The 12,709-nt window shown below is 40.2% G+C and overlaps 2 protein-coding genes across 3 annotated transcripts; both read right to left on the bottom strand.

Annotated features, from left to right (window-relative positions):
- Positions 1-37: 37 nt before the first annotated feature.
- Positions 38-4,935, bottom strand: LOC145492130 (uncharacterized). 2 transcript variants are annotated; one of them, XM_081471466.1, is made up of 5 exons: positions 4,865-4,934; positions 1,627-1,773; positions 1,296-1,424; positions 714-867; positions 38-187 (listed from the first exon to the last, which is right to left on the bottom strand). In XM_081471466.1, exons 2-5 carry the CDS (start codon positions 1,766-1,768, stop codon positions 172-174), a joined length of 441 nt encoding a protein of 146 aa, XP_081327592.1. In that variant the 5' UTR covers positions 1,769-1,773; positions 4,865-4,934; the 3' UTR covers positions 38-171. The 2 variants fall into 2 exon arrangements, with proteins under 2 accessions (XP_081327592.1, XP_081327591.1); XM_081471465.1 differs by lacking the exon at positions 38-187 and having other exon boundaries at positions 202-867; positions 4,865-4,935.
- Positions 4,936-6,356: 1,421 nt separating this feature from the next.
- On the bottom strand, positions 6,357-9,026 carry LOC145492132 (uncharacterized). Its single transcript, XM_081471467.1, has 3 exons — positions 8,885-9,026; positions 7,666-7,846; positions 6,357-6,787 (listed from the first exon to the last, which is right to left on the bottom strand). Exons 1-3 carry the CDS (start codon positions 9,024-9,026, stop codon positions 6,772-6,774), a joined length of 339 nt encoding a protein of 112 aa, XP_081327593.1. The 3' UTR covers positions 6,357-6,771.
- Between the last annotated feature and the right edge of the window lie 3,683 nt (positions 9,027-12,709).

Here is a 12,709-nt window from a genome sequence, read left to right as displayed (position 1 = left end):
GTGAAGTGCACAAGAACGTCAGCTGTCCTCAAATGTTTGACACACTTAATCGCGGCAAAAAATTCTTTTATTTTTTGCTTTGTTTTCTAAACACACAAAAAGGTAATGTTAAAAGATTGTTCTAACAGCTGTTTTTCCTGTAGCGGTCATCGCGACCTCTGTTTACTCCTACTAGGGATCGTAGGTGCTGTTGGAACAAAAAAGAAAGCAACAAATTAAATCAATCTTCAGCTTGAGTGCGTCTTCTATGTAACGTTTGTGAAATAAGCCGGGATACTGATTTTGCCTCTGCCTTTGCGACTTAAAATCAAGGAGGAAACGTTCTTTAAACAAACAAGTTAACCATGCTAATTTACCATTTTCTTGTTGACTTTCATTGTTAGCTTTTCGTTCTTCAGTCTTCTTTTTGTTTTAAGCACTCTTTTATTCAGTTTTTTCATCTTTCATTTTCATTGTTAGCCTTTCGTTCTTCAGTCTTTTTGTTTTAAGCACTCTTGTATTCAGTTTTTTACCCATTCTTTTTAAAAGCTGTAATCGAGCGATTAATATTCTCAGTACTTTTGTTATATTTACATCACACCGATTAGCGGTTTTCTGCAATGCAAGTTATCCGAACTGACTATTTGCATTTACTTGAAAATCAGTACTAATTTCAAAAATTTAACTTCTGGCTGCTGCAATTCTGTATCATCAGTTGTTGTTTCGAAACGTACCAGCCACTACCCCAGGCCTCGTGACACATGCAACACTTGTCTCCTCCAGAGCATTTGCCGTCGAATATTGAGACGTGTCTCTCATTATTTCTGCATGAAGATCGACATCTGCGGGAGTAACAGCCTTCCGGTTCGCAACCACTTCCGCAGTCCCCTTGGGGTAAGAAAAGAAACAATCAAATAACTGTAAAACGCGCTTAAATCGAGTTAATGACTGGTTAGTATAGATCTTGTAAGAATATTTTTTATCAGTAACTAAAACGGTGTCCGTGTTAATCGGATCCATTACATTTTACAGGGACATGAAAATCATCATATGACTTTCTGATTTTTATTACTCGTAGATTACTGGTAAATCAGGTTACAATGTGTTAACTGACTGGTTTACAAATATCAACGTAGCCTGTTCCAGGCTCTCGGCAGTAGAGGACGAGCGAAAAAACGGGGCAAGAGAAAAAATGAGGGAGGACTAAGGCGAGGCTCGGCTTAGTCCTCCCTCGTTTTTTCTCTCGCTCGTTTTCGCTCGTCCCAACTACCGAGGGCCTGGAACAGGCTAATATCAACGAGAAGTGACAAACTGACCTTTTTCAAAACACCATATAACACCTCTGATGCTGTCATCAAAACAGCATCCTTTGCTTTCGCATTCTTGTGCGGTTATCCCTCCATAACCACAGTTTTTACGTTTTTCAGGCGCAACGGCGCAGCTATCTGCAAAACAGAGCGATAGAGGTTGGGCAAAATTAATGATAGAGGATCTAATGAGGACACTGAAAAACCCTAAAATTTATATTGACCATGAATTGTAATGGCCGGACTTTCACTTTATTGTCAGGTAACTGCATGTATGGCGATTCTTATTTAGCAGTAGTAGTATCAGAAAGGAAGCAAAGATTGTAAAGATGTCTCTAACCTCCTCTTTTGTGCACGAATATCTCCATGTCGTCGCTGGAGTGATACAGCCTCTCGTCATATTCATGCTCGTGTGGTTTGGCCAGAACCAACGTCACTTGGACAACGACAAACATCAAGATAATCTTATCAATGCACGCCATGTTGACTGAAATGGAAAACAGTTTTTTTTTTAGGAAGCCAAAAGGAAGTTAAATTTTAGTAATAAAAGAGAACTACGTGTTTGAATTAGTACATCAAAATAACTTTGTGACAGTTTGTTATTAAAGAATTGGTTTATGCTGAGCGTGCGTATAACGGTCTATAACGAGTTATGAATGTACGCGGCAAAGTTTGGCGGTCGAGTATAAGAAGTGAAAGAACTGCTCGAAGCGCAGCCGAGAGCAACTCTAGCTTCTTGGGTGCTCTCCAAGCTTCCAAGTGCAAAATAACTCGCCAATGCAGAGCTAAAAGCATGAATCAGTTGTTTTACATTTCTGGATTATGATGCATATCTTAGGGTGCCAAGGAAACGTTCACCTAAAGGCCTGTCCAAAACGGGAAATATTTGGCGACCAAACACCATCAAACATTGTTTGGTGACACAGTAAAGTCGCCTGTTTCTGTTGTTGTCGCAGAAATTGTGATGCAACACGTGGAGGAACGCGCCCTTGCAACTTGCCGACAAACGATACCGCTTTGGTTACGCTACGTTGACGACACCTTTACCGCCGTTCACAAAGACGAAATTGACGATTTTCACGACCACCTAAACGAACACAACGCCGACATCCAGTTTACTAAAGAGATCGAAGAAAATGGAAAACTTCCTTTTCTAGACTGTTTGGTAAGCCGCGACAACAACGAACTACGAACGACAGTCTACAGAAAACCGACGCATACCGACAGATTACTTGACGAATCATCCTACAACCCGACTTCACACAAAGCCACAACTATAAAGACTTTGACGAGACGAGCGCAACTAGTTTGTGACACACCGGACAGCTTACGTGACGAAAACAGATACCTTGAACGTGTTTTTCACAAAAACAACTACAACGCTGACTTTATTAGACGAAACATTTACCAACCTACTGAAGCTGACGCTACGAACAGGAACCCTACGCCTGTTACTACTGTGACTATACCTTACATTAAGGGCACTTCTGAGACCATCTCGCGGATCCTACAGCCCTACAACATTCGTGTAGCCCACAAACCTACAACTACGTTACGACACTTACTGACCAACGTGAAAGACAGAGACGAACCTAACGACAGACAGGGAGCAGTTTACAAGATCAAATGCTCCGACTGCCAGGCTTCCTACATTGGTGAGACTGGCAGAAACCTTAACACGAGACTGACTGAACACAAACGAGCCACGAGAAATGGTGATGCCAACAATCACATTGCTGTACATCATCAACTGACAAACCACAACATTGACTGGGACTCTGCTCAGTGCTTAACCTACAGTACAAACTATTTTCAAAGACTGACTCTGGAAAGCTGGTACACTAACCTAGAACAAACGCCTCTTAACAGATGTCAACAACTACCGGCGCCTTACAAACGACTTATCCACGACGGAAACGAAACCGACAAACGAACTTCTAACAGACCGACTTAACAATACACGGACCAAAAACCGACCTATTTGACTAACAATAGACGGATCGAAACCCACCAATGACTGATGACAAACTTTACACGAGTCTTTCAGCCAATACCATCATGGCTATACTGACCAATCACGTTCAACGGAACAGACTTATAACATCATCGACTGACAAACACTATTCACTTGACTCTGAAGATGACTTCCGCTCAGGTTGTCGAAACGTCAATCACCAACAACAGTTCTTTTCAGAACTACACTCACCCGGACGATCACACTATACGAACTATTGTTTGGTGACCAAACATTTTACCGTTTGGCCACCTTGTTTAGTGCTGTTTGATCGTGTTTGAAAAAATTTAAAACATTTCTTTTGTTCTCGTATTTGGTGGGCGATGTTTTGTTAGTTTGGACAGCCGTAGCAAACATGTTTGGCGCGCGCATGCGTCCCACGCTTGCTCAACGGCCTGTATCCATAGTTTGATCTGTGTTTGATCAAACATGTTTTAACCGTTTGGCCACTCACTTCAACGTCAGCATGTTTGGTCACCAAACAATGTTTGATGATGTTTGGTCGCTAAACATTTACCGTTTGGACAGGCCTTAATTAAGACCACTTCTTAGGTTTCGTTAATTGTACGAAAACTAAGACCCCATCTTAGTTTTTGTTCTACGAAAAGACCCTATATATCTTGATGATCAGGATGATCGTGCTGATCTGCTAGCTATGTTATAACGCTAATGTGACTGGGCAAGACTGGGGGCATGGTGCGGCCATATCACGCAAATCACCATAGCAAAGCCCAGCTCGGGTTTCGGACCTCAAGTTAACTTGAAATGAGGACTTGCCTTACCGAAAATCAGAGCCACTATACAAGGTGAAGTTAACTGATCAACGCACTGGTTTCAAACTAGGAGTGATCCCTTACTTTTTAATTAGCCACTGTAAGAATGCTGATAACATGAAAGGATCTGAGCTCCCGTCTCAAGACAAAATAAATGAACAAAGCCGGGCCTACTAATCTTGCCAAACAATAGCTAGACAGGCTGGTTGAAAAGACCACATCAACAATGGCCGTAAAGCTGGTATCAGGGGTTTTCTTTCTTCCGGCCTTCCACCACTTATCAAGCACAAAAAGAATTCGTGGCAAGACATACTTCAGTGAGAAATCTGTCGAAATCTGCGAACTGGCAAAAATCGTATTCAAACTAAATAAATGGCCATGTTGCGATGCGGCTCCAGGAAGCAACTTCACATATGTTTACGTATGGACGGTAGCTCTGGTTAATGAAGCAAAAAACGAAACATAATCAAGACTCCGTTAAGTTGCTTTGGTTTTGAAAAAGAGATCCAAAGTTAAGAACTTATATATACAAACTCGGGAGAGGCGCCTTATTTTGTACCGGATATTTCAAAATGTCAGCGGGGTCTCCTCTGACCGAAGTTAGCTTGGTCGATGCATGTTTCAAGGGTCATACGTCTAGTGGTCATAAACAACATTCACGCGTGAAATTTCTCTTATTTGGAGGGGATATAAACGTAAGAAATGAAAACGTTTAAGGAAACAAATTTAGTTATATTGGCTTCAAGAAATTGGGTTCATTTCTAGCCGGCTACTTAAAAATATGAACTTACCTGAGAGGAAATTAGCAGCAGTATTGGTCAACTCACTGGCGTGAAAGAAGGAATGAACTCTTGCTGTTTGATTACGAGGTATGCTGATTATAAAGTACAGCTCTCTTGGGGAAAAAATAACTGAACAATGGTTGTTATGATCTTCCAAGACGAATAATTAGCTATTTGGATCATAGTTAATAGAGGGGTATTGTTATGAAACCCGACTAAGTTCTTTGTTGTATGTTTTTGTTCTCTTTTTTGGCCTCGACCGTGCACAAAACACAATAGTTGTTTACTCCGTACTGAGGAACTAACCAATAGAAACGTGTTGGTTACGTAATTCATGCACAGTGTATGAGCTCAAAACAAAAGATTTTGCACGGTTGTGGACCTTCCAACATAATGACATCTATAGTAAATGGTTTGTACAAACTATTTTCAACGACTGACTCTGAAAAGCTGGTACACTAACCTAGAAGAAAAGCCTCTTAACAGATGTCAACAACTACCAGCGCCTTACAAACGACTTATCCCTGACGGAAACGAAACCGACAAACAGACTTCTAACAGGCCGACTTAATTTGACTAACAATGGACGGACCAAAAACCGACCATTTTGACCAACAATAGACGGATCGAAACCGACCAATGACAGATGACAAACTTAACACGACTCTTTCAGCCAATACCATCATGGCTAAACTGAATCACGTTTAACGGACCAGACTTATAACATCATCGACTGACAAACCGTTATTCACTTGACTCTGAAGATGACTTGCGCTCAGGTTGTCGAAACGTCAGTCACCAGCAACAGTTCTTTTCAGAATTACCCTCACCCGGACGATCACACTATACGAACTAATAATGCATCTTTGTTTGCTCCTTTGATGTTTGCCGGGCCTGGTAAACAGTCCCCTCTATTAACTATGTTTGGATTGACTGGAAAGAACAAAACAACTATGGCTGAGTTAAGCTGGTCTCAGAGGTTTCCTTTCTTCTTTCCATTACTAATCAAGCGCAAAAGCTGTCGAGGCGAGGTATCCTTGAGTGGAGAAACATGCAAACTGGGGAAAACGCTCAGAAACTTCAACCAGGCCATACAACTCTTTCTATAAAGGCATTAGGAAAAGAGTTTAGGAGTTGCTTTTCGTTGAATTTTGCAATTTTTGTTTTTTGTAAGCAAACGTATTATTTGTCTGAGACTTATGATAATACGTCTTGGTAAATGAAATAAGAGACCCACAACATAAACAATTATACCCCTTATCGTACGACTGAGAAAATGTTTTCTTTGTTACTGGCTGAGAACAGGCCAGTTGATCGTTAATTTTTTATTTGCCCTGCAGTGAAAATTAACGCGCGTGCGTTCGTAATTTTCTCACTCATGAAAGCTCGTGCAGTTAAGAACCTACAGTACTTATGATATTTGAAAATTGTTTCAAATTACACTCGCCTAAAGGCTCGTGCAATTTTAGGCTCCTTCTGGTGTAAAAGACACAGTACAAGTCATTGTTTTCCTTTTTTTGTCCTTTAGTTGTCTTTTGTTTTACGTCAGCTGAGTCCTCTACACAAAGCATGAGCGCAATTATGCGCGAATTTTCAAATATCACTCGTAATGTAAATCCCTAATTAATCTGCAATTGCATTCATACAATTGCCTATACTAAAGATTCAGCTGGGCAAAAATTTGATCCGTTTGAAACGTCGACACCCGCTATGATTTTGCCCACTGTCTAGGATCACAGAACGTTACTTGTTTTGCCCACATATCCAAAGAAGTATTTCACATATTTTTTTATGGCAAAATTGCTTTTATTTGTCACTTCATCTTCTAATACACAAGAAGGTCAACTAAAGTATTATGTGTTGTACCACCAGTTGAGACAATATCGGCGTCGGAGGCAGTGTTAATGGGCACCGACTCATTCTGACAATTCGCTGTAGAAAAAAAAGAGAACCACAAGCTCAGTTCATCCTCATTATCACTTTTAGGCGTGGTTTCTATGCTATTTTATGTCACCTTTCAAAGGTATTTCGCTTCAAGGAGCTAAGTCACGGCTTGCACATCTAGAAAAGTTTAGCCTAAGTTTTTCAAGTTCATCGTTTGTAATCCTTGTCAGTCTTCTTCATCCTTAATCATCCTTGATCCCTTATGGTTTATTATTGACTCTCTGGTGTTTTGCTCCTCTGTCTTAGTGAACTATCATTTTCATGTTTCCTTCAATTTCAAGGTAATTTTGAACATGGTCAAAATAACTCGAAATACCGTGACTGAGCTCCTTTAAATAAGGTATCCCGGTAAGTGTTTTGATTACTTTATACTGATGTAAACCTAGACTGCTGGTAAACTACAGTTGCTCGCAACACTAAGCTTTGACAATGCTACATGCAACTAGCGAGCACTGACTGCTGTAATTGACTACCGCACCCAAATTCGCAATTCAGCCAATCAGAAGCTGCGTCTATTGTCCTGATATCCTGCGATATCAAGTCACTGACCTGATATGGCTACGATATCACGCATGTCACTTAGCCGGATTAGGGTACGGTCACAATGCCTAAGTAGTTTGTTTAGTGTGATTGTCCGGGTGAGGTTAATCCTGAAAAGAACTGTTGTTGGTGACCGACGTTTCGACAGCCTGACCAGAAGTCATCTTCAGAGTCTGTTGCTGTGGCATATAAGGCTTGTTTGCAATTGGTTTCACCATGGGTACTTTTTCCTCGACTACGCCTCGCTAAAACCCACGTCTAACCCTAACCAAGGCTCCACCAAAACAATACAATTAGGTACCACCAATCAATGCCTCCCAACTTACCAGCCACCATATGTATCTTGCCAGTATTTATTCCCATAGCACATGCAGCACACCTCCCCCTCCGGACACGGGTCATTAGCTCCACGGTATCCAGAAAGATCGAGCTCTCCTGACTTGCAGGATGATCGGCACTTTTTTGTATATTTGCCTTTTATACCGCCATCGAAACTGCCGCAGTCGACTTGGGGGAAAAAAGTAAAAAAAAAAAAAATCCTTAATGATATGAAAACCTGTTTTCCAGGAAAGCCAATTGTGATTGGCTGGCCTGCTGTCAACCAATCATGATGAAGAAATTGTCTCAGGCGTATATCTCACTTACGTAACAACCAGTTTCAGCTCGGTAGAACTTGAAAATTACAGGTTTCTATCCATCGGTTTATGTTTCTGATCAGGCATCGCCGAATCTTCTCAAATTTAATTCATCTTTTTTTCCCCGGGGAACGTGAGTCATGGCCAAACGGGAGGGCTCGGCTCGAAAGGGGTACCTTTTCAGGTGTAGGTTTCACAAGCTGAGGTATGTGAAATGGTAGGGAGATATTTCATTTAGGCATTTAGATAAGAATCTTGATAAGTAAAACATTTCGAAAAGGCGAAATCTTTTGCAAAGTTTGGCGAAATCATGTATCATTTATTTTAAGTGTTCTCTTGCATTATTGTTCGTTATATAAAAGGGGTATCATTTCTGGCAAGATGGGGTACAAAAAAGTAAGGAGCCTCCCCGTATAAACTTTTGTAGAGTACCTGCAGCCCCCCCCCCCCCCCCCGCCCCCCTCCACCCTCTTCCTCCTACTCTGGGCTTTTTCCAAAGCAGTTCATCAACTGAGATAATTTAAAAGAAGCGAAAATATTACTTTGAAGGCTCTTTAAAGTGTCAAGTCGTAGCTGGTTTGCTAAATTTGTACTGAAATAGTTAGTCATTTCTGGTTATGGACCCCTGACCGTGTTACGGAATCGAAGATACCCAGTAAGGTCGGTATATATATATCTATATATATATATATATATATATATATATATATATATCTATATATATATATATATATCTATATATATATATATATATATATATATATATATATATATATATATCTATATATATATATATATATATATCTATATATATATATATATATATATATATATATATATAAAATTTAATTTTATCTGATGGAAAGCAAAGTCACTAATTGTAAAGATATGTAAAAAATGCAGTACGTACTTGCTCGTTTGAAGAGAAAATCCTCCATATCGTCGCTGGAGTGATACAGCCTCTCGTCATATTCAAGCTCGTGTGGTTTGGCCAGAACCAACGTCACTTGGACAACGACAAACATCAAGATAATCTTATCAATGCACGCCATGTTGACTGAAATGAAAAGCAGTTATTTCAGTTGCTCTTTCTCTCCTTTAGAAAAATAAGAACAATAAGATAGCAAGAACTCTTCGACAAATACCAAACCTATCTTACTCAGTGCAATGCAAAGGAAAGTACAAAACGCCAAAACAAAATGCAAAAGCAGTGGCGATCCAGACCTTGAGCTAAGCGGGGGAGGTGGGGAAGGCGGTTTTGTTTTGCTTACCCTGCCGGCTTTTCTCCCTTCTGTTATTTCTTCTTTTTTTCACCCAAAATAAGGGGGGCCGAGCCCCCTGGGTCCCTCCCCTAGATCCGCCACTGAAAAGCTCTCAAACTGACATTTTGTAACTATGTTAGGTCTGTTCCATCATTAAAGATTTCATCCAGTGCACTAAAAATGGTGTACAATTATATCCTTGTTTAGAGTAGGAACAGGGAACAACATATTTCTTGTTTGGAACTTGAAAGCAAATTTAAAATAGTCACTGGTTAGGTTCAGTGATTTGCTAATCAAGAAATGTTCGTTAATCATGATTATCATAGTTATATAGACTATTATTCAAAATGCCCTAGCAAGGGGAGGGGCCGGGGAGGCCCGTGCCCCCCCCCCAGTTTTTTACCCCAAAAGTAAAAACAGACATATGAAATGTTGAAAATAAAATCTCATCTCCTAGTCGTACTACACAACTTTCCGCTGAATAACCTCTATGTATCCATTTCCCCAATTCGTATTTGCTATTATTATTTTTTTTTTCGCCATCGTAGGGTGATACTAAACGACATGTCGATGAATTCTGCGTTTGCCTCTAAGGCGACTCAGACAGTTTGATAACGAACTAATACCTGACTCTGATCGAGTCGAGTCTGACAGTGTAGGAAGTAATTCACGATACGCGTAAATTGCAAATAGCTCTTAGAGAACGCTAGAAATAGCATTTCCGAACCTCTAGATTTCAAAATTTTCTGGGGGGACATGCCCCCAGACCCCCTGGTAGCTCAAGCCTTCAGGGCTCGATTCTGTGCCCCCCCCCCCCTCCAGTTTTTTTCCCCTTCCTACGGCACTGATTATTCATTATTCAGTGGTTTTAAAACGAAAGAAAGTCCGCTTTGTTTCACTCTCAAAACGCTTTGGAAGCTTGGTAAAGTCGACAGTTGGAGCGAGTGGGTTCTTCAACGAGATCGCTAGACTCTACCAAAGCGAAGATAAAAGACAAGAATTATCCTGTATGATTTAAAGTTGATTTAGCACGAGTCCCTCTAAGAAAACTTGATTTAGTTCAAAATAATTTGGGGGTAGTCTAGCAAGCGAAGGCCACTAGTTGAAGGCCGAGGGGAACATGCACACAACACGATAATAAAATCTTATCATTGATAATAACACATTGATTTCTCGATCTTGTACAGCTGACTGAAACGCCAGAATACCATTTCTTCACAGAGATTGAACTTACCTTTCTCTGAGATGTCGCCAGCAAGAACAGCTCGAGTAAATAAAATAACTTGTTATGCTCCAAAAATATTCTTTTATTGAAACTCTTACAGTCAAAATGAGAAAGATAATTGCATTCCTGTTACGCTTCGAATTTCGACCATCACTGTTTATGTGGGATCTTTTCAGTTTGTCCAGCTAAGCGTGATAAGTAAGTCATTTATTAATTGACATTTGTGGTCGTAAATAAACATGGAGTGGGTTCTTTAACGAGACCGCTAGACTCTTCCAAAGAGATAGAAGACAAGAATTATCCTATTTGATTTAAAGCTGATTTAGGACGAGTGCCTCTATGACAACTTGATTTAGTTCAAAATAATTCGGGGGTAGTCTGGCAAGCGATGGCTTCTAGTTGCCTAGGACTAGGTAGCGCAAGGGAACGCAACACGATAATAAAATCTTATCATTGATGATAACACATTGATCTGGCATGATTTCTCGATCTTGTACAGCTGACTGAACGTCAGAATACCATTTCTTCACAGAGATTGAACTTACCTTTCTTCGAGAAGTCGCCAGCAAGAACAGCTGGAGTGAATAAAATAACTCGTTATGCTCCAAAAAGATTCTTTTATTGAAACTCTCACAGTAAAAACACAGCAAATAAAACGAGCAAGTTAATTGCATTCCTGCTACGCTTAATTTCGACCATCACTGTGCATGTGGGGATCTTTTCAGTTTGTCCAGCTAAGCGTGATAAGTAAGTCAGTTTGCGCTGTTAATAATGCTCCTTTATAATATTCGAGACAATATTCGTATAGAAATTACGCAAACTCGGAAGGCACCTTTTGTGCGGACATCTCAAAATGTCAGCAAGGTCCCCTCCAAGTTAACCTGGTCGATGCATATTTCTGTGGTATTATTAATTGACATTTGTGGTCGTAAATAAACGTTCAGATCATGCAAATAAAAAGTGAGAACGTCTTTAGTTACACTGGCAAGGGTCAGTGATTTTCAAGAAACTAAGTTTGTTTCTTAGTCGGCTTTATGTTAGCCATATGTGTTAGCTAAAAGTATGAACTTACCCGGGTGTTACCTGAGTGTTCAGTGCCCCTTCCCGCCCGCCCACCCCAATGTTCCCCACTCTTAAATGCTTTGGATGCTTGGTAAAGTCGAAAGTTGGAGTGGGTTCTGTAACGAGACCGCTAGACTCTTCCAAAGAGATAGAAGACAAGAATTATCCTATTTGATTTAAAGCTGATTTAGCACGAGTCCCTCTATGACAACGTGATTTAGTTCAAAATAATTCGGGGGTAGTCTGGCAAGCGATGGCCACTAATTGAAGGCCTAAGTAGCGTAAGGGAACGCAACACGATAATAAAATCTTATCATTAATAACACATTGATTTCTCGATCTTGTATAGCTGACTGAACGTCAGAATACCATTTCTTCACAGACTGAACTTACCTTACTCCGAGATGTCGCCAGTAAGAGCAGCTGGAGACGGAATGGATAAAATAACTCGTTATGCTCCAAAAAGATTCTTTTATTGAAACTCTCACAGTTAAAATACAGGAAACAAAACGAGCAAGTTAATTGCATTCCTGCTACGCTTAATTTCGACCATCACTGTGCATGTGGGGATCTTTTCAGTTTGTCCAGCTAAGCGTGATAAGTAAGTCATTTTGCGCTGTTAATAATGTTCCCTTATAATATTCGAGTCAATATTCCTATAGAAATTACGCAAACTCGGAAGGCACCTTTTGTGCGGACATCTCAAAATGTCAGTCGACTGATTATCTAAACCAAACCAAAAAAAAATTTACACAAGCACTTTTCCTAATACTTTAACCCCTAAAATGGCTAAAAATCACGAGATGATATAAGTGTATATATATTTTTCGACAAACGCGATCTTAGCTTCATGTCACGCACCGCCAAAACTCCGAAATTCAAAATGCGCTGGTTCCCAAACGAAGGACGCTATTGAGCTGGAAAGTTGTAAACAGATATAAATTTAGTACCTCTTATGCCTGATGAGGATAAAACCTTTAGTGGCTCTTTAGTTTTGGATTTGAGAATTTGATGACGTCACGTGAACACTCCATCTCCTCAACTCTTGTCTAGGAACACGGTTGCGTTGAAAACGCGTGAGCGATGTTCACTTATCACTAAGCGGTATTGTAACTGCGTTTCGAAGGGGCCAGGAGCTTGAGAATCCCCATGCTTTTATGTTTATCCTGGTGTTGTATATAAGAAA

The sequence above is a fragment of the Orbicella franksi genome, chromosome 7, assembly GCF_964199315.1.
Source record: "Orbicella franksi chromosome 7, jaOrbFran1.1, whole genome shotgun sequence".
NCBI lineage: Eukaryota > Metazoa > Cnidaria > Anthozoa > Scleractinia > Merulinidae > Orbicella > Orbicella franksi.
Note: the sequence above shows the minus strand (reverse complement) of the source record. Positions and strands in the feature narration are given on the sequence as shown.